Source organism: Merops nubicus, unplaced genomic scaffold (genome assembly GCF_000691845.1).
Source record: "Merops nubicus isolate BGI_N331 unplaced genomic scaffold, ASM69184v1 scaffold20678, whole genome shotgun sequence".
Taxonomy (NCBI): domain Eukaryota; kingdom Metazoa; phylum Chordata; class Aves; order Coraciiformes; family Meropidae; genus Merops; species Merops nubicus.
In genome coordinates this window covers 1-18,895 of record NW_008625342.1, presented here as the reverse complement: position 1 = coordinate 18,895, position 18,895 = coordinate 1, and the positions used below count along the sequence as shown (strand labels likewise).

The 18,895-nt window shown below is 40.1% G+C and overlaps 1 protein-coding gene across 1 annotated transcript; it reads right to left on the bottom strand.

Moving 5' to 3' along the window:
* Positions 1–213: 213 nt before the first annotated feature.
* CHEK2 (checkpoint kinase 2) lies at positions 214–17,795 on the bottom strand. The gene is made up of 14 exons (XM_008945653.1): positions 17,545–17,795; positions 16,895–17,019; positions 16,479–16,626; positions 15,632–15,722; positions 14,578–14,686; positions 13,078–13,131; positions 12,233–12,294; positions 11,641–11,740; positions 10,925–11,011; positions 9,956–10,119; positions 9,619–9,734; positions 8,222–8,307; positions 1,032–1,112; positions 214–441 (listed from the first exon to the last, which is right to left on the bottom strand). The coding sequence occupies exons 1-14, from the start codon at positions 17,792–17,794 to the stop codon at positions 346–348; spliced, it is 1,569 nt and encodes a 522-aa protein (XP_008943901.1). The 5' UTR covers position 17,795; the 3' UTR covers positions 214–345.
* Between the last annotated feature and the right edge of the window lie 1,100 nt (positions 17,796–18,895).

Sequence of the window (18,895 nt, the reverse complement as noted above, 5' to 3'; positions counted from 1 at the left end):
AGTAGTAGCTAGTGATTTATCTTGTGTCTGTAATGATGCAGGCAGGACTCTTTAAAACCACTGGTAACCATTAGCCTAAACACTAACAGTAGCCAACACTAGCCTAAAAATCTTTAGTGACTTAATGAGTTTTTCTGATACCTCCTCAAGTCAGGCAGCTAGGTGAAATGGAGCACAACTAGTTGTGTAGGTTCTTATACGTATACAGCAGTCACTTCAGTCTTACAAAGTCATTTTTATTGAGCAATCTCATCTTCCAACAGTAATTCCATTATTAAGATTTTTCTTAAATAAAATTCTGCTTTCTATAAAAAAAACTGTGATTAACAAAAGCCACTTTATTTTTCACCTCATTTTCTGAGCTGACGTAGAAGGAACAGCACGCTTAGAAGAGCCAGACTCCTCCTCACTTTCATGGAGGCGCTTTCTTGTTGGGGTTGGCTGAAAGGAAGATAGAGTAGGATGGCTACATGCAATCAGGTAAGACAGAGCCTCACTGTTTTGCTTGACAGAGACAAGTCAAAGTCTCCTTTCTGTGACTGAAAAAGCAGCAGAAATAACAAATGTTTCTTTACCAAGATCTATCTAAATATATTTGATCCTTCTCACGCAACACACTGCCCCCAGGTTTACCTTCCACTACTGTTTAAAATTCTCCTAATTAGCTCCTAGTGATGAATGTCACAATACCATTCTAAACTTTGACTAACATGAGAATTTTTCCTTGAACAGTAAACATTTGTGACTTGAGTCCATCAAAACATCCATGTTCAGCAATTTAATTTTAACTATACGAAAATCCTTTAAGGCCTAGGAGACTTCCTATACATTTGAACAAAGTGTCTTGCCCAAGCACAAAAGTCCATTGCTTCTATTCAGAAAGCACAGATGATGAGCAGACTGCTACATACAGCCACAATGCACCTTTCTCAAAGTTCTCAAAATTAATCAATTTTCTTATTATGGATTACTTCAAAATCTAGTTTCTCTAAGCATCAACTATTAATCTTCAAATAATCTGTTACACATACCATTTCTGAAGTTTGTGGTGTATTCATACTGGCACATGTCTGAGCAAGTAGCTCTTTAAATGTACTCTTCATATCCTCATCCTGTGAAAAAAAGCAGTAACTCTAAGTAGTATATGGAGTGTTTAAGGAAAAAGCCTACACTTTGGCTAATGAAATGGATCAGCAATTAAAGAATGAACAAAAGCAAAAAGGAAATTCCCCCACTTCCCACCAAATAAACACCTTCCTAATATGGTTTCACCAAGGGCAAGTCTTCCCTGATCAACTGAGTGGCCTTCTACGATGGATTAACTACATCAGTGAACAAGTGAAGAGCTATGGAATTCATCTGCCTGGACTTCTCTAAGGCCTTTGACACAATCCTCCCCCAACATCCTTCTCTCTAAATGGGAGGGAGATGGATTTGATAGATAGATAGTCTAATAATAGTCTTTCCTCACTAGATAAGGACTTGACCGGATGGTCACATCCAGAGAGCAGTGGTCCATGGCTCAATATCTGGATGAAGATCAGTGACGAGTGGTAAACCGCAGGGGTCTGAATTTGGACCAATCCCATTTACAGTCTGCATCCGCAACACAGGCAGTAGGATCAAGTGCACCCTTAGCAAGCTTGCAGGTGACACCAAGCTGAGTGGTGCAGTTGACATCCCTGAAGGATGGGATGCCATCCAGAGGGATCTGGACAAGCTCAAGAAGCAGACCTATGAGGACAGGCTGACAGAGCTGGGGTTGATCAGCCTGGAGAAGAAAAGGCTCCAGGGACACCTTACAGCAGCCTTTCAGTACCTAGAGGGGGCATATCAGAAAGATGGGGACTGACTTTTTAGTAGGACCTCTTGCAACAGGAGAAGGGGTGATGGTTTTACACTAAAAGAGGGGAGATTCAGACTAGATATAAAGAAGATTCTTTTTTTTTTTAAATGAGGGTGGTGAGATACTGGCCCAGGTTGCCCAGAGAGGTGATAGAAGCCCCATCCCTGGAACCATCCCAGGTGAGGTTGGCCAGGGGTCTGAGCAACCTGCTCTAGTTGGGGATGTCCCTGCTCAGGGCAGGGAGGGTTTGAACTAGATGACCTTTAAGGGCCCCTTCCAACCCAAACCAGTCTGTGATTCTGTAATTCTGATATGCCCCACAACATAATTTTGAGACAGTGGTTTATATACAGTACTGGTAAGAAAAAATAGTTCTATTTCATTCATTTCTATTTCTACAAAGAAACGGCTTCCCCTCAATAACTATTTAGCTAATATAGTCAAACTAAAACTTAACTTGCAGTATCATTCAACGAAGTATAACAACATTGAAAGAACAGAACAGACAGGCCTGGAGTTTGTGCAGGTAATTCATTAGTCAGGCTTATCAGAACAGGCCTCATCAGGACCTGGGGCCTCTTTTCACCCAAACAGTTAATTGCTCTTGAAAAAATAGCTATTTTCCTCATATTATTACATTTGGTTCTCATAATGACTTCCCTTTCTTAACAGCATATTTTCATTTCCAAGAGCTCAGCTTCCTCAGTATCCCAAATTTGGTTAGTTTTCATTATTCCTCACCCTACAAGGGTAAACCTGTTGTACCCAGTAGGTAGAGAAGAGCCAGCTAAAACGTCTGCATCCTAAAAAAAACCAAACAAATACCCAAAACAAAAACAAAACCACTCACCAAACTTTCAAAAGCATCATTATCTTAAAAAGCATCCCACAGTTAACACAAGTAAGTCCCTAGAACACATTGAAGGTTGTAAATAGAAGCATTTAGAAAACAAACATTCCGAATTTGGGCAAGCATTTCTCTGAAGTGATGTTTCCCTTTTGCAAACAATTTGCAAATTGTATTATTCATAGACTATTTGTATCTCTACAGAAGGTTACTGGACAGTACAGTTCACTGTCTATTTACCCAGAGTGGTAAGCCAGAAGCTGCCATTAGGGGAGGGAAAGTGTCTGGGAGAGATGCACTGTGAAAGAAGTGGATTTACTAGTCTCAGTTGTGTATGAACAGGCCTGGCCACAGAACTGTGATGTGGAGGGAAGGAGGAGCACAAGGGAGAGAAAGGCAGCAGAAATCTTTTGTTAAGAGAACTAGTTCAGTATGAAGTAAGGCGAGTTTCAAGAGAAAAAGCTAGCAGGCAACCTCATTCTGATTCAGCTGCCAGTGGCCAGGATGCTCTTGGTACATGGTGGAACAGAAAATGAGTGTGGACAAGATGTTTAGTTGACACAGTGTACTCCTTGTTTTAAAAAGAAAATCTCATTCTCTAGTTCCAGCAATTTTTCCTGCAGGAATTTGATTAGAATTGCTTGCTACGGATTACCTGCAAACCCTAAATCAGACTTCAAAACCTGAAATTGGGTCTGTAGACCTGTTCCAGGACTAAATAAAATATGCTACTTATAGTGATTAAATACAGATTATTTCCTTTGGCTGTTTGAACAGTGACTGTGTGTTCACCAACTGACGAACTCATCTAGAACCAAAACCAGACATTTATCTAAACAACTGACTGAAGCTACCAGGTTGTATTATTTCATTCCATTACCACAGCAAAGACTGGGAAACTCGGAGAAGGACAGGACATTCACTGCTAGAGACAATTAGAAACAAGGACCATTGTGTTCATAAAGATTTTAAATGTTTTAATTGCTTTTTTGGGGGTGAAGGCGGTGATGGGAGTTGTTTTTCTAAGCTATAGAGTATTGCTGTATCTCCTTTTTTGGTTTAAATATGTTGTTAAGTGCTACAAAAAAGCTTTTGAACATCCAGTTTATTTTATATAGAACTGGGGCTTGTCTCTCCACATTAATGTGGAGGTGGGGCAAGAAGCCACCTTTATAAGAATTGTCTGCTTGCCGTGGGGGTTGGGAGGTCTGCCTGTGAGGATTCTGGCTATTGGAAGGGCTCCCCAACTCTTCACAGCAAGCAGAGTTCCCAGGATGGCAGGGCCAGAACATGGAGCTGTCTCTGAGTCCCTGCTGTGTGACTGGGCTCATGGCCTGGCTGCTCCCACTGCCCACGGCTCGGCTCCCTGGCTGGCTCACTCCCTTCTCCACCTCCACTGTGGTGGGTGAGTGCATGGACCTGTTCCTCCTCTGGCTGTCCAGATCTGGTTTGGATCTCTTGGGTGTGATGTGGGAGTGGAGGGAGGAGTCTGGCTGTGATAATATCATTCTATACTGGGCAAGCAGTCAGCAGAGGAGCAGCTCATTAAGCTTTTAAATTTCAGATTTAAGCACAGAATGGTGTAAATGGCACAGGTATTTAAAACACTGATTTGAAAGAACTACTGGTTCAAATAAAGCTGTAGAAATTAAATTTTGTTTAGAGAACGTGCTTATGTTTAAGATCTGAACAACTCCCTAGCAGACCCAAAATCATTAGTGGGTGCTGACAGGTACTAGCTACACCCATGAAGTGTGTCCCCCGGGCTTTCTCCACACTAACTTTTAAAGGCAATACTTACAGACGACACAAGAGGGAGTGGGGAGCCAGTAACTCCTTCTCACTACTCACAGGGACAGGACTCAAGGAGCTCTTTTGGTGGTAGTATTCAACGTGTGTGATATCTAGAACTGAACATACTGGGTGTTGGCCTTCCAAGCAGGCAGTGTACATCACCTATAAACAACTGACATTCTCTGTAACAGCCCATGAAGGCAAATAGTTTAAAGAATGGCATCTGAATGCTAGATAACATTTGGATTTGCAGGTATGATGTCTTCTGAAACCTTTTGTCCTGTCTTCAAAATGAAACAACAGTAAGAGGTGTCACTGAAGGGAATATATAATCAAGATGCTAACAAATTGAGTTTACATACTGAAATATATCAAATTCTTAACTTGCCTAAATCACTGTCATGTATTTCCCCTTTCCCATTAGGCACACCAGCTGTCCTTAAAATCAGTGTAGCATGGTTTATCAACAACATTTCCTGCAGAGAATTATAATCTAAATATAGGAATCTACATTAACTCATTGTAGAAGTTACACAAAACCACAGCAGTAAAAGCCAGTAATGCCAGGAAGAATTTTCTGATGCCCAGCAGTACAATCAGGACAAGTTAATGACTTAAAAACAGTCATCTAAATGCATTTTCTGTCTCAGGAAGCTGTCTGCTGTTGACCACTGAGTGATACTCCCTTGCTTCCATCCTGTTTCTTATGCCCTTTTCCTAAGCATCTAAAATCAGCCACTGTTCCCAGTGAGGGAATAGGAATACCATTGTGCTCAGTGTGAGTAAACAGAACCTGTTCTGTGGCTCAGAGGTAGGCTCAGTAACTTTCTTCAGCCTCCTCAAGGAAAAATATCCAGGAAAGCTCATAGTCCCTGTGGTCATCTCTGGAATGCCAAAATTAGTAAAAGACCACTTAAAGACTACCTCTCATATATCTAAGAAGATTGTAACAGGAGGCAGGGAGACCATCACCTCCTACTCAGAGGTGACCAACCCAAACCAGTGACACTCATACTCATCATAGGAAGAACATAATGGACACTTGCCAGAAACATTCTGCAGGATTCTCCACTGCCTGCCCACACAAACAAGATGAGGAAGTGGGACTCTGTTACAATGCTGAAAGCAGGAGGTCCATCCTATCAGACTCACAATCAATTCTGGTCTCTAAAAAACATATCTTGATTCCCAGATGTTAGAGAGTTCTGAGAAGAGGTGTCTCAGAAAGGGTGCAGAAGCTGCTGGTTGTGTTGAAAGAATGGATTCAGGAGAATATTCCATGCTTTTTTTGCAGTCCTCTGCAAGGACTAAAAATTGGAAAGCAGAGACTAGCTACAGATGCAGACTGGGCTTCATTTACCAAGACAGAATTCCAGAGATGCAGGATTTTCCATCAGATTCAGAGCAGATCACAGAGGCATACAAAGGGTGTTGAAGCAGAACCAGAGCATGGAGAGCAGCTCCGTGCTGTTTAATGCCAGCAGCCGTCAGCAAAAGTAAAGACAGAGGCCTCTCAGTCTCTGCTGTTGAGCTGGCACCACACCTTCCAGCAGAAGCCAGCTTCCTTGTGGGAAAGAACTGGGGACAGAAAATCTGGCATTTAATAGAGCAACACTTACAGCTTTCTGGAGGGGATGACACGGCAGTAGAAATAACTGCACCTATCATTTGTGCTCAGCCACTAATCCACTGTGTTGAACCAGGCAGGTATTTGCAAGCTCTACCTATTCCAAGTCTTCCTGAGCAGAGACCATGAGGAGCTCATTGTTGGTATTTACCATCAGGACCAGTGAAGTCTGATTCTCTTAATAGCAAGATCAGTTTCATCTTCCTCCCACAAAGACAACACGGCTGCTTTGATAGAAGGGCCAGAGATGACAGGACTGCAGGAGTCCTGACACACAATTTAGCTAAAGGTGACAATCTGGAACAGGACCTAGTTTAGCTTGACAAAGCTCTTCAGTATTCTACAATGCCTATAAAACCTGATCCGGAGTCAAACATCCATGGGATAACCACACAATAGTGAACATATAAACTGTGAATACCTTCTTCCAGCTGGACAAATTACACAATCTGAGTCCTTCTCCCTTACCTGAATGCAGGTTACTGAAGATGCATCAACCATGAGATATTACAGATTTAGTCTGAGAGAATTAGATTACTTGGAAAGGGCCTGAGCTGCTTTGAGCCCCTTTTATCATATGGCAACTTAATAAAGATCATGAGACCGAGAGAACAAAAAGCCTTCCTATACAAGTGCTTACAGCTGCTGCCAAGGCTCCTGACAGGCAGCAATAGGGCACATTCCAGCATGGGTCAGGCTGCATCAGCAGCTCATCAGATTGGTCAAGGCTGAGAAATGCCCCCGGCCTGTGTGAAGGGGGTACACAGAAATCACGTGAGCTGCAGTGCTGTGAGGTAGTTAAGCTACAAAGATGATGCATTCTCCAGATAATAATGAGAAAAAAAGCAGCAGACAGAAAACTAAGGACAGTGTGGCCACCTTGGAGAAAACAGGAGAAAGTTACCAATTCATTTTTCTCTCTGACAGAAGTGTATGATGTGGAAAGGTAAAACCTACATATGGAGACCTCATGACAAGGTAGAGGGCAAAGGAAAAGTCAAATTAAAAGGGAAATAGGCAAAGATATGTTTAGGGTGGGACAAGGCAGTGAACAGCATCAGGCAAGGCGACAAGACTACAAACAGCAGCAGCAACAACAGTTGAAAAGGACCATGAACCGAAGGACCAAGGAAGCACACCATGCTGTAAAAGCAGCAACAGGAAGGGATAAGATCTAACAAAGACTTTGCCAGGGACAGGGGCCAAGAAAATAAACACACTGAAAAACAACAGGAAGTATAGTTGCCATTGCAAGAAGAAAAGACAACACAGAAAGAAGAAAATCTGTGTGCTGCAGAGACAGCATTTGCTTGTTGGGAGAGCAAAGAAGCAACTCTGTTCTGTATGCTGCAAGAAAGAGAAGGCTCCATCCCACAAAGACTTTGACAGACAACAAGGTGCTGCAAGATCATCTTGCTTCCAACAGAGACACATGGAAGCAGTCTGCTCAAGATGCTCACTCTGGCTTAGAGTTGTCCAACAGGAAAGCAGTGGCTGTAGTATCTGGGCTAATATGCTACAGGTTGGGGCCTTGTGGCCTCTCCTCCTACATGTAATAGACAATGCCAGTAAAACAAACAAATAATTCCTAAACAAAGCCTTTTCTTTCTCTCTCCTCTTCCTGTAAGTAGGCAGCAGGATCTCTCTGATCTTACAGTAGCCAGCAGAAACTCTTTCTCTAGCTGGCAGGCAGACAGCAGTGCATGCCCATGAGAAGAACCACATGGCAGCTGCTCTTCTGCTGGCAACTGTCAGAGACAACCTATGGACAGGCATACGTAAGCTCTGACTTAAGACAACAGTTGTTATACCCATGAGACAAAAGAATTGAAGCTCTCATTGTCCATCACTGTATCCCTTTTATGGTGTTCTCCTTAGAGGCAGATCAGGTGCATTACACTGCTGGTGACCAGAGTAGCCAATGTTCCCCTGCCTCCTTGCAGAAGTATACTACACTGGATCAACAAAACCTCCTAACATGAAAGTTAAAGGCTATTGAAAAAAAAGCCTCAGTGAAAGGCTATTGAACTGCCTTTGAATTTACATCAAGAAGTTATCCCCAGAACAACCCAGCTTTGCTGTACTTCAGTTAAGACACAATTCCTACCTGAAGCCAAGGATGCTCTAAAGCTTCCTCTGTTGTAAGACGTTTGCTTGGATCCACTACTAACAACTTTCTCACAAGATCCAGAGCTAAGATAATAAAAAGAGTTGTTTGACATATGATCAATAAACTGATTACATGAAAATAAGTTCTGCAATATGCATACAGCAAAGCTATGTGCAACGACGTCCCAAAATCCTGCCTGGGCAGATCACTTTTCTCTATGCATGGGGATGGCTGCAGACTGTAACCATTTCTCCTTTGCATGCACACGATTCAATGCTTTTTAGTATGCCAAAATTACCAGGATATATACTGAGCATGTCCACAATTTATGTTCTGAGCATGCACAAGTTCACCACTTTCCTAAAAGCTTCAAAAGCTTACTGTGGACAAGCAAAGACAGCTTAATTTATTTTCCTACTTTATGGTGTCCTGGAAAGCAATTATCCATCTGGGAAGGTGGCAAGGAAGAGACAAGACATAGGCATATATGCTCAACATAAGATGTCTTTAGGGTGGGGAAAGGCAGTGAACAGCATCAGGCAAGGCTGATGCTTTTTTTTGAGCAACAAAAAAAGTATTTTAAAACCAGCTTTTTTTTCATAGGCAACAGCTTAATAGACACTGTGAAAAATATAGCATTTATGTCATGTTATGACTCCAAGTCTCCCACAATGGAATTTTGGCAAGATTTACTTTTAATTGTTACCTTATTGTACTGTTATACATGTCATTAAGACTATGTACAACCTTAACAAAATTTCTATTCTCATATATGTTGGATTTATGATTGAATAAGCTTCAAATAATTCAGGAAGGAGTTCTATTTGGTAAGTCTCTTTGAAAAGGAACGATCACATAATTCATTAGAAACTCCTCTGCACATACAAAGGAGTATCTAAGGCAAACACTACAATTATTTTGTGCATATAAAGTGTCCCAAAGCAGAAAAGCATGCAGACAGTAACTATCATTTCTGTTTGCTATGCAAAAACTCAAATAGATCTGCAGACTACTTAGTGTGTCAAACTTAGTAGTTGATTCCACAAGTAGCAGCTGATGTTTTAAACTCAATGACTAGCACCATAAAATTACTCTTAACAGTCTCTTGGGTTGTTAAAAGAAGAAAAATAGACATATGTGCCCAGAAACTCTTCTGTAGTTAATAAAGCTAAATATTACTAGGAATTGTCTGCAGTGAAAAATGCATCTGCTCTTCCCAATACTGTGACTTTTAATTAAAAAAAAAAAAAAAAAACATTTTTAAAAGACTGCCTTTAAAACTAAACATACCAACCAGCAATGTGCCACACAGCTGAAAGGAAGTTAAGTCCAAGGAAAACAAGAACTACAATATGAGAACTAAATATTCTACTATCCACTGTAATGGAGCATACCCATGTCTGACACATGCTTCCATTCCTTTGAAATGAATGTGTATTCTCCACGAGTGATTTGATCTTTCAGAGATAGTTGAGTATTTTGCTCATTAAATGGTGGATATCCACACAAGCTATATAAAAGAACAAAACAAGTTAAATAACACAGATTTTTGTCATAGTGAAAGAAACACTAAAATCACACACTTCAAACCATCTGCTTTCATAGCATCTTTTACATGTATATATTTTTAAATACACTTTCACTTCCTAATAAAGATACTGAATTTGCCAAGTCTTGAGCCATGTATGCCAATGACTGTCCAATGAAGGTAGCATCTACACAGGATCTTACCATACAAAAAGAATAACTCCTAAACTCCAGCAGTCCACAGCTCGGCTGTATCCAGCAGTCCCAAGTGAATTTAGAACCTCAGGAGCAAGATAAGTGGGAGTACCACATAATGTTTTCATAAGAGAAGTTTCTCCAAGAATCTTGGATTGTCCAAAATCTGTAATCTTGTATTTAAAAATGGTAACACCACATTACATATTAGGATTGATTGTACTAGAACACATCATATTGTCAACATATATCAGGAGCCAAGATTAAGTTTCTTCCTTCCAAGTCAGTTCCAGTACATGAGTATAAACAAAATTTACCCCAAAGATTACTGAATACTTATGCAGTAAGCAACTGAGAACAGGAGGAGGAGGAGGGAGAAAGATGGCAGAGGACCACACTTTACACTAGCAAGAAGACCTCACAGATTTGGATGTAAATGGACAACTACAGAATAAAGGAATTGTAGCTTATTAGAAGAGATTACTTCAAAAATAAACAGTTTAGCATGCACATCTATTCGGTGCTTTATCTGCAAAGAAACCCAAATAGCCCCTTTCCCCCAAAAAATCCCCAAACATCCCTAACCCCAAGCCCTGACCCGCAAAAAAAAACCAAAACAAACCAACAACATAAAATAACTATCACCATACAGCCTGAATATTTGTGGAAATACTGCAAGAATTTGTTCTTTATTGGGGGGGGGGAATCAACATTTGAAGTTGTGTACTCAACTGCTATATAAGAATGATGTTTCTCAGTTGTTTTTAGATAAGTGTATGGATTGAAATATCCACAAAAGTAAAATTAAAATGATGAAAAAAAATAAACCAAAACTTAGTGTTTTAAGTTACTTCATAATTTGTATGACTAATTTGACAATATGACAATATTTTTTAAAATGTCTTTAAATATTTAGAAGAATGGGAAGGAATAGTCCAAAATTTCTAAGTTAAGAAGAAGAAACACAAGTTTCTTTACCTTTATAAGACACGTCTCATCAGAAGATGAAAGCAGTACATTCTCTGGCTTTAGATCTCGGTGTATAATTCCATTGTCATGAAGATACTAGGTATATACAGATAGACAATCCAAGAAAAACAGACTACTAAGTTTCTTAAATGTAAGCTTTCCAATTTTTCACATAGCAATGCTAGGACAACTGAAATGGTTTGTGTAAGAGGCATGCATGCATTTAAAGCTACACAGCCTATGACTCTTCTTAAAAACAAACAAAAACAACCTTGGAAACCACTATGCTTCAAATGTTAAAGCAAGCACAGTATGTAGACCTGGCAATGTGCTCCATTCTTCCCATTCACTGGAAAGCTATACTTCTTTCTTCATCTCAGGAGAAGCAACAAAACTACAGAAAACCAAAGTTCTATGTTGACTTCATAGAAACTCTGGGTTTTCATCTCTCTCTCCTTTTGGTTAGTCATTATTACTGTGATCATACCGTCCTAAATACAAATCCATGTTTCAGCTTGCAAAGGCACTTAAGTTCACCATGCCACAAAGTCCTTACACTAGTGAGTAATAATAGGCTGAGGGAATGAATCTTGCTAAACTGACTCGTTAAGAGCACTGTACTGATTGCTTGCAGATTTCAGAAGTGGCAAATCACAGACAAATCAGTCTGAGTGACATTCATAGGCATAACCATATTGTTCTTGGTAGAATTCATGATGACCTACCTTTACAGCCAGCAGCATCTGATAAAAATACAACTTGCAGGTGGCTTCTTTCATCTTGATTGGCCTTGACACTCTGTCATACAATTCTCCTCCTTCCATCCTAAAACAAATGCAGGTAACAAGACAGTACAGAACTTCCAAAAGATTAATTTCATCAGACGAGACTGAGATCAAAACATTTGGCTATTTTGGCTGCAGAGAAGGAAGGCATTTTTGAAAATGAGAGAGCAGTGTCCTAAACATAGAACATGCGCCGGTGAATTAGACGTAATCTCCTGAGTCTTCACTGGGAGTTGTTACAGGATTTTTGATAAGCCTTCTCTTACGAGCTCAGAATAAAAACAGTAGCAGCAATCCACAACAGCAGGATGGTGGGCAACTATCCAGGCACGAAGTGCCTTCAAAGCACAGAAGCACTACTCTCCTGGTTATGCTAGTACCTAATTTTACTGAGCTTTCAGAGAACAGTGGAGACCAGCAAAAGAAAAACAAAACAAAATCAAACAAAACCCCTACAGTTCACAACTATACACTTTTTTTGTGGCTATGAAAAACATCATTTTATGCATTTACTTTCAAGCAAGTTACTTACAGTTCCAAAACAATGTAGTAATCCTCTGCTTCAAAGAAGTTTTTGATCTTGATTAAGCAAGGCTAAGAAAAAAGGGAACACATATGGACGCACACAATAACAGCCTCATTGGCAAAAATGAACATTATCAACAGTTTATCATCCTGAGGTTCTTATTTCAGTATGATTTCAACCATGCCAGTTAAACTAACAGTGAACACAACTGACCAATGCCCCAGGCTTTGGCAAACATTCCAGTCTGCTGTCTTCCTTCCCCCCAGCCTCCACACATAAAAGCATTCAGCTCCTGCAGTCACAGCTCAACAAGTACTCTTATTTTTTCCAGTTGCGAGCTACCACTTCCGTGGTATCTTCTTGATACACAACAGTACATTGGGAAGCCAGGGAGAGCTCATTCAGCTATGCAAACTTTGTACTTAACAGAAGTACAAGAAACATCTTTTGTGGGGACAGGGGGGAGGGGGGGATGCAGGAGAAAGAAGGGATACAACTTTCAAAATTGTCAGTAGAATCTAATATTAGTCGCTGGTTATCTGGCAGTATTTACAAAACCATGGATCGAGGAAAGATTTCTACAACAGTGGTTCAGGCTGAAACTTCTGTGAAGTTTCTTTTCAAACGTACACCTCAGTTATCCAAGGTTTTAAAACCTCAAATATGTAAAGATACAGTATACTTAAAAAAAAAGAAGCGTTCAATAGACTTACTTGCAAGAAAAGGCATACGTGCCCTTTAACACATTTTCTAAACAGATAAAACTGATCTTTAGTTACTACACCAAGATCAGTGAACTACAGAAGTACAGTTGGCAGCACAAATTAATAAAAATGTACAGTAATACTCACATGATCTATTTTCTTCAAAATTTCAATTTCTGTATTGATATTAAAAGCTGGATTCTAGTAAAAGAAGCAAATATCACATTGGGTAAGACAGTGCTGTTCTGGAATAAGACACATCAGAAATAAGAGCTATAACAGAAAAGCCATTGTTTCATGTCCCTTGCTACCTTAAGCGCCCATAACATGGAATCTTTTTCCATAAACTGATCGGTGAATTAAACAGTCTGCTCTCCCTAAGTATAGCAAGATATTGATCCAGATGCGTCATTTCACTGCAGGTTAGAATTCTACACCTAATTTCCAAACTACAAAAAGCATATTTTGGCAAATATATATCAATATTGTCCTTTAAACAGTTCTCCTCCCTCCAAGATATTTTCCATATAGGCTAACACTGAAACTAAATGCTACTCTCTCCTAGCCTGCAAAATATCCTATTTTGCAAGATAACATAAACACATTATTTTAATCTGTGGTTTAGTTTCAACTCATTAAATCAACCCAGCAGGTTTTTTTTCCCCCTCTTCTCCTGATCCAAACCAATCATCTCTGAACACACAAGATCAAACCTGTATACAACATTCCAGATGTAGTCCTGTCTGTTTTGTACAATGGCATTTCTGAATAATTATAATTCATAACAGCATTTCTTAATCTTTATCAGAAATGTTCCAAAATTGCATTTTGCAATTTTCAGTCACATTGACGTCAAATATTGGTCTGCAAATGACTATATCTACCTCCTCCCCTGAACTAGGAAAAGTGTAGACTATAGCAGTGATCATCGCGGATCTCGAAGTATTCAGTCTTGTGCTGTTAAACGTTATCTAACTTGTATTAGTCCAGCAAGCAAAAGTATCACTTCTTCATACATGAAACTGCAATTTTCCTTTCCATCAACAGAGACTTTGGGCCACTGCCAAGGACTTGAATTAGTACATTCCCACTGCTTGTGCAATGATCTCTGAACGTCATAGTACAGAATACTAATCTCAAGACAAATTCTCAAAACCAGATTCTGCATATTGTATCTGGGCTCTGAAGTCCATTTTCTCATCAAATCAATTAATACAGTTAATCCAACTTGATTTAACTTTAGTAAATACACAGCAGCACAACATACATAATTCCTTCTATGCACTTTTGCCTCTAAATTTATTTTTATTCAAAGTTTATCCCATACCCCTATATAAAATTAGAGTTAGAATAGCAGACACAGTGTTGCTCAGATCTCCTTCTCAGGGTAAAGCCATGGCACGCTCTGATCCTCCAGGTTCAGGCTTAATGAACATAATGAAATGCAGTCAAAGAATAAAAGCAAGCATTTTCTACAGAATTCTAGAAATTCTGTAAGATCAAGAGGCCTTTTGAGAATACATAACAGAAGGCATTAGGTGAGAAAATCCTCTTTAGCTGAAGAGAGCTGGGGAGTCAGAGGTTACCAAAAATTCCAGGACTACTGCAAGATGGCCAAAAGACAGACAGACAAACAAGAACACTTACTGCCTCTCCAATGCCACTTGCCATAAACTTCCGTTTATTGATTATCTTTACTGCAACTTTGTTACAAGTGCTCTTCTCAAATGCCAGTTTGACTTCTCCACAGGCACCACTAACATAAAAGCACAGCTATGTTAATGCTTACAAATACTTTTCCAAAAAGTATAGACAAGTATAAACAAATGAAATGAAAGCATCATCATATTACACACAATTTGAGGCTACTGCTTTCTAACCTTCTGAATATGTATGGCACATGGTCAAGAACTTCTCAGAAAGCATTTGGTAACCAGGAAGTCTGCTGAACTAGCCAGTGCTATTTCACTAGTGCTAACTAGTCTGCCTGTACAGAGGGTAGTACCAGTGAATATAAAGGAGAAGCTCTGTCGGCATGTCCACCACACAAAGAGAAGAGAACCTAGTGAAGACTTCTCTCAGCACTGGACTGCACAAATCTGAACAACAGGTATGACAATACTTCTATTTTTACTAAGTAACAATTATATTACAGAAAAAAAATCCTTGTATTTTGCACTCTGGTTTGTTTCCACTTAAGCATTCTCTTCCAAAGTCTTTACTGGCTGTCTTTTTCCAAAAGATTAAAAAAAAAAAACAGTCCCCCCTTAAAATAGCCTTCCTCCTTTTTCCTGAAAACAATTCTTTCCCCTTCTATCTGAAGGCCTCAACAGTGATGTAGAAAGTTATATTCTGACATGAAGCTCTTCCTTCTATTTCCTATAACTGAGCAAATTAATATACAAGATTTAAAAACTTGTTAAGCATCTACACTTCATTCTCTTCCACAGGAAAAAAAATGGGTTTCACAACTAATGGTAGGTTACAAAACCCAGGCCAACTACAGGATAAAGTCAAGATTCCTGTTTAAGCTGTTGTAAAGAACAGGTTTACTCAGGTATTATCTTTCATTTTTCTATTTTTTGTCTCCCTTTTATTTTTTTAACAGCATCTTAATTAACACTGGTAATAATTCCAGCACAAGGTACTGTAAATGGTAAACAAAGTTAACACTTAATACTGTGGAAAGAAGGATGCTTACCTTCCCAAAGTCTTTGACATGATATATTTCTCTCTGAATTCTCTAGGGAAGACCAACTGATCATCCACCGTAAGATCAGAAAACACAAACACTAGGAAGATGAGTGGAAATCATTTTCCTGTTATTAACTTTAAAAGGTTGTCAAAATGAACAACTATGCTTCCTGAGCTTTTATAGTCTTAACTGAGAAGATGCTGCCTGATAGAAGAAAATCATAAATATATAAAAAAGGTAATTAATGCTATAAGTTAGATCAGCTGTGGGTTAGCAAGGTGATCTTATTACTGAAACCTGACCTTTTAGGCATCAGCTTCATAACAGTGCCTAATCAATTAACACTATATTTAAGGACTAAACAGGCAAGAATTTCAACATCACAGTAGGGAACACAGAGAAGTGACAATCAGGCAGATGGCATCTTAGTGGAAAAGCAAAGACAAAGAAACAAGCACCCAACTCTGCTAATTTTTAAGAGGGTTTTCTTTAATTATTATGCAGCACCTAGCAAGTGCCTGAGTTTTTTCATCTTCCCTTGAAGTCTGTTTCCCCTGTTCTCCCCACCACACACACAGCTACACAAATCTTTCAAAATGAGGAAAACTACAAAAGTTTCTACAGTAAGGTGATTCCTGATGTGGCTTCTTTTAAATTTATTTTTTTTTTCCCTAGGGCTGAGGTGGATATAGATAATTTTTATGCAAGTACTAAAATATCAATTCATAGCTCTATTTTAACAGCACTCATGAAGAAGCCCAGCTTGCAAGAAACATTCAAATCACTGCAGAAACAATCTCTTGGTCAACACATGAAGAATCTAAGAAACTACTTTTGTTAATGTACATTTTACCCTTATTAGTCTGTACAGACAGTGCAATTTCAGAGTTGTGAGTCAGTGGAAGCCTCTTCCCTTTTCCAACGAGCTGTCTATTAACAAAAGTTCCATTTGCACTGTGGTCTTCAATGTAGGCAACATAAGAATTTTTTGGACCCATTTCCTCAAAAAGAAAAAAAAAATGGCAAAGAGTAGAGAAAAAAAAATTACTATAAAGACATGACAGACTATAGACATTTACTATTGCTGGTTCAGGAAATCAGACTACAGAGGTTATTTCATAAACCAGGTTAATGGAGCACTGCCAAGAGTCTTGATCAAGGAGTCAGCACTGAAGGTACTTGAACTCTGATTTCTTTAGGATGCACCCCTGCCAATCTTTTCCAGTTATGCCAAGATGGAAGAAGAAAGTTAACCTTTTTAGCACCTACCCTGAAAATTCGGAAATGCTTCTTGCTATAGTTTTGGTAGAAGCCAGTCTCAGACAATCCTAGCTTAGAAAAACTGTAATCACAGCTTTTGTCTCTTCCAAACCAGTATTCATCATTCACACAGTCTGTAGAGGAGGGGGGAGTAAAGCAGAGAGGGAACAAAAAATGATAGGAAGTTATTAACTATGGCACTACAGAATGATGCTAAATGGTAGCAATGGTAGGATAATATGGTAGGATAACAAAGACAAGATTCTTCCTATACAATCAAGTTTATTTGTCTTAATTGGACAGGCCCTATGCACCACCCACACCTTGTACAATATTTTAACAATGTTACCCTCTTTTCGGTTCACCTTCAGCAATACTGAGAGACTCATATGAAATATAAGCAAAATAAATTACGAGATAGAAAAATGAAGCAAGTAACAAAGAACATGAATACCCAGAAGCCCTCAAGCTCTACACAAGCTGCCTATCTGGGTGCTCAGGACACACACTGGGATGTAGGACAGAATACAACATTGTCACAGAAGTGGCAAGCTCGTACTTAAATTGAAAATGAAGAGACACTGCTCTCTACCGAGCTGTTCCAAAGTTTTCTTTGTAACTACAAATGAACCGAGAGACTTGATACAGGATGCACCTACCACAATTGCTGAAACCTTTTCCAAGCGCGAAGAGTCGACCCCAAGGCTGAGGAGCGAGCTCTTCAGACTCCTGGTCCTCGGGGATCGGCGGAAGCTCCTGAGTGGGAACAGTGTCCAAAGAACTGAGAGTCCCAGAACTTGAGGAGGACTGACTCGCACTCTGTGACCCACTGGAAGAGGAACTAGTACCACCCTGTGACTGCCGGGCCCCTTGAGACTGCTGTGATTCACTTCCAGTCTCTCGAGACATGTTGGCTTCAAAGAGAACATTTTAAAAAACAATTACTACAGCAAACAAAATTTTACAAGCGTTCACAAACCTTACTGCTAATGCCCAAGTCTACTCTCAGTCTTCAAAAAAGTAAAACTTTCAACCAAAGTGAACATGTGTGGATTATCCATAAATCCCCAAGAATTTAGCAAACGATGAAGTTTTTCCTTATAAAAGAAAATAGGGTGCTCCCTGTGCTGGTTCTAAAACAACAGTTCAATCTTATTCTCAGATTTTTACTTGAGCTCTTCAGGGCCCACGCTTTATTTCACAAAAGCGTATGCAGGGCTTTCTGACAAAGCATCCCCACACAAAGCAGTAACCACTGCACTCCCCACACACAAAGGGAAAAACTAAAAAAGGAAAAGTAAGATCTATAAAATGAAGTATGTTTTCACCATGCTGAAAGCGCCCAACGGATTCCCCACACAGCAAGCCAACTTGGTGCTTTGGCTGAACATTCCTTTAATATAGGTTATAACTCACAAATCTTCACCTATCTCTTCCATGCAGGTTCTAGTCAACAATTTTATTCACAAAAGACCCCCTCTACAAATAATTAATGTGCAAAACTCTGCCAGACTCAAAGATACACACTACATCCCCAACAGCTGCTACCAAAGACAGTGGCAAGAAAAGGCCACGAACAGCCTCCCCCCGCCCTGCTGAGGTGAACTGACAGCAGTGTCACGCCTTCCTGCCTGCTCGGGAACAGAATCCACGGCCCAGCTCATCTGCAACAGCTTTCTGTTGGACAACACTCTCTCCAACAGCAGCCGTCCACCGTGCCAAGGGCAATGTCTGTGAGCCTGCCCAGGGCCACCGCCGGCCCTTGGGATCCCCCCGCACTCACCCCCCTGCTTTAGAACCCGGGGGGTACCAGCCTGGCTTGGTTTTTACGCTGGTTGCCATCCAGCTCAAGTGCAATCCGGGCTCGTTTAAATCTCCTGCCCACGCTGCAAGATTCCGTTATTAGCCACACAGCCCGCACCTCGGTTACTGTCCGGGCCCCTTTCTGAGGTCTGTTCAAATACGCAGGCGAGGCCCGAGCGCTCGCACAGACGTAGCCTCGACGGCGCG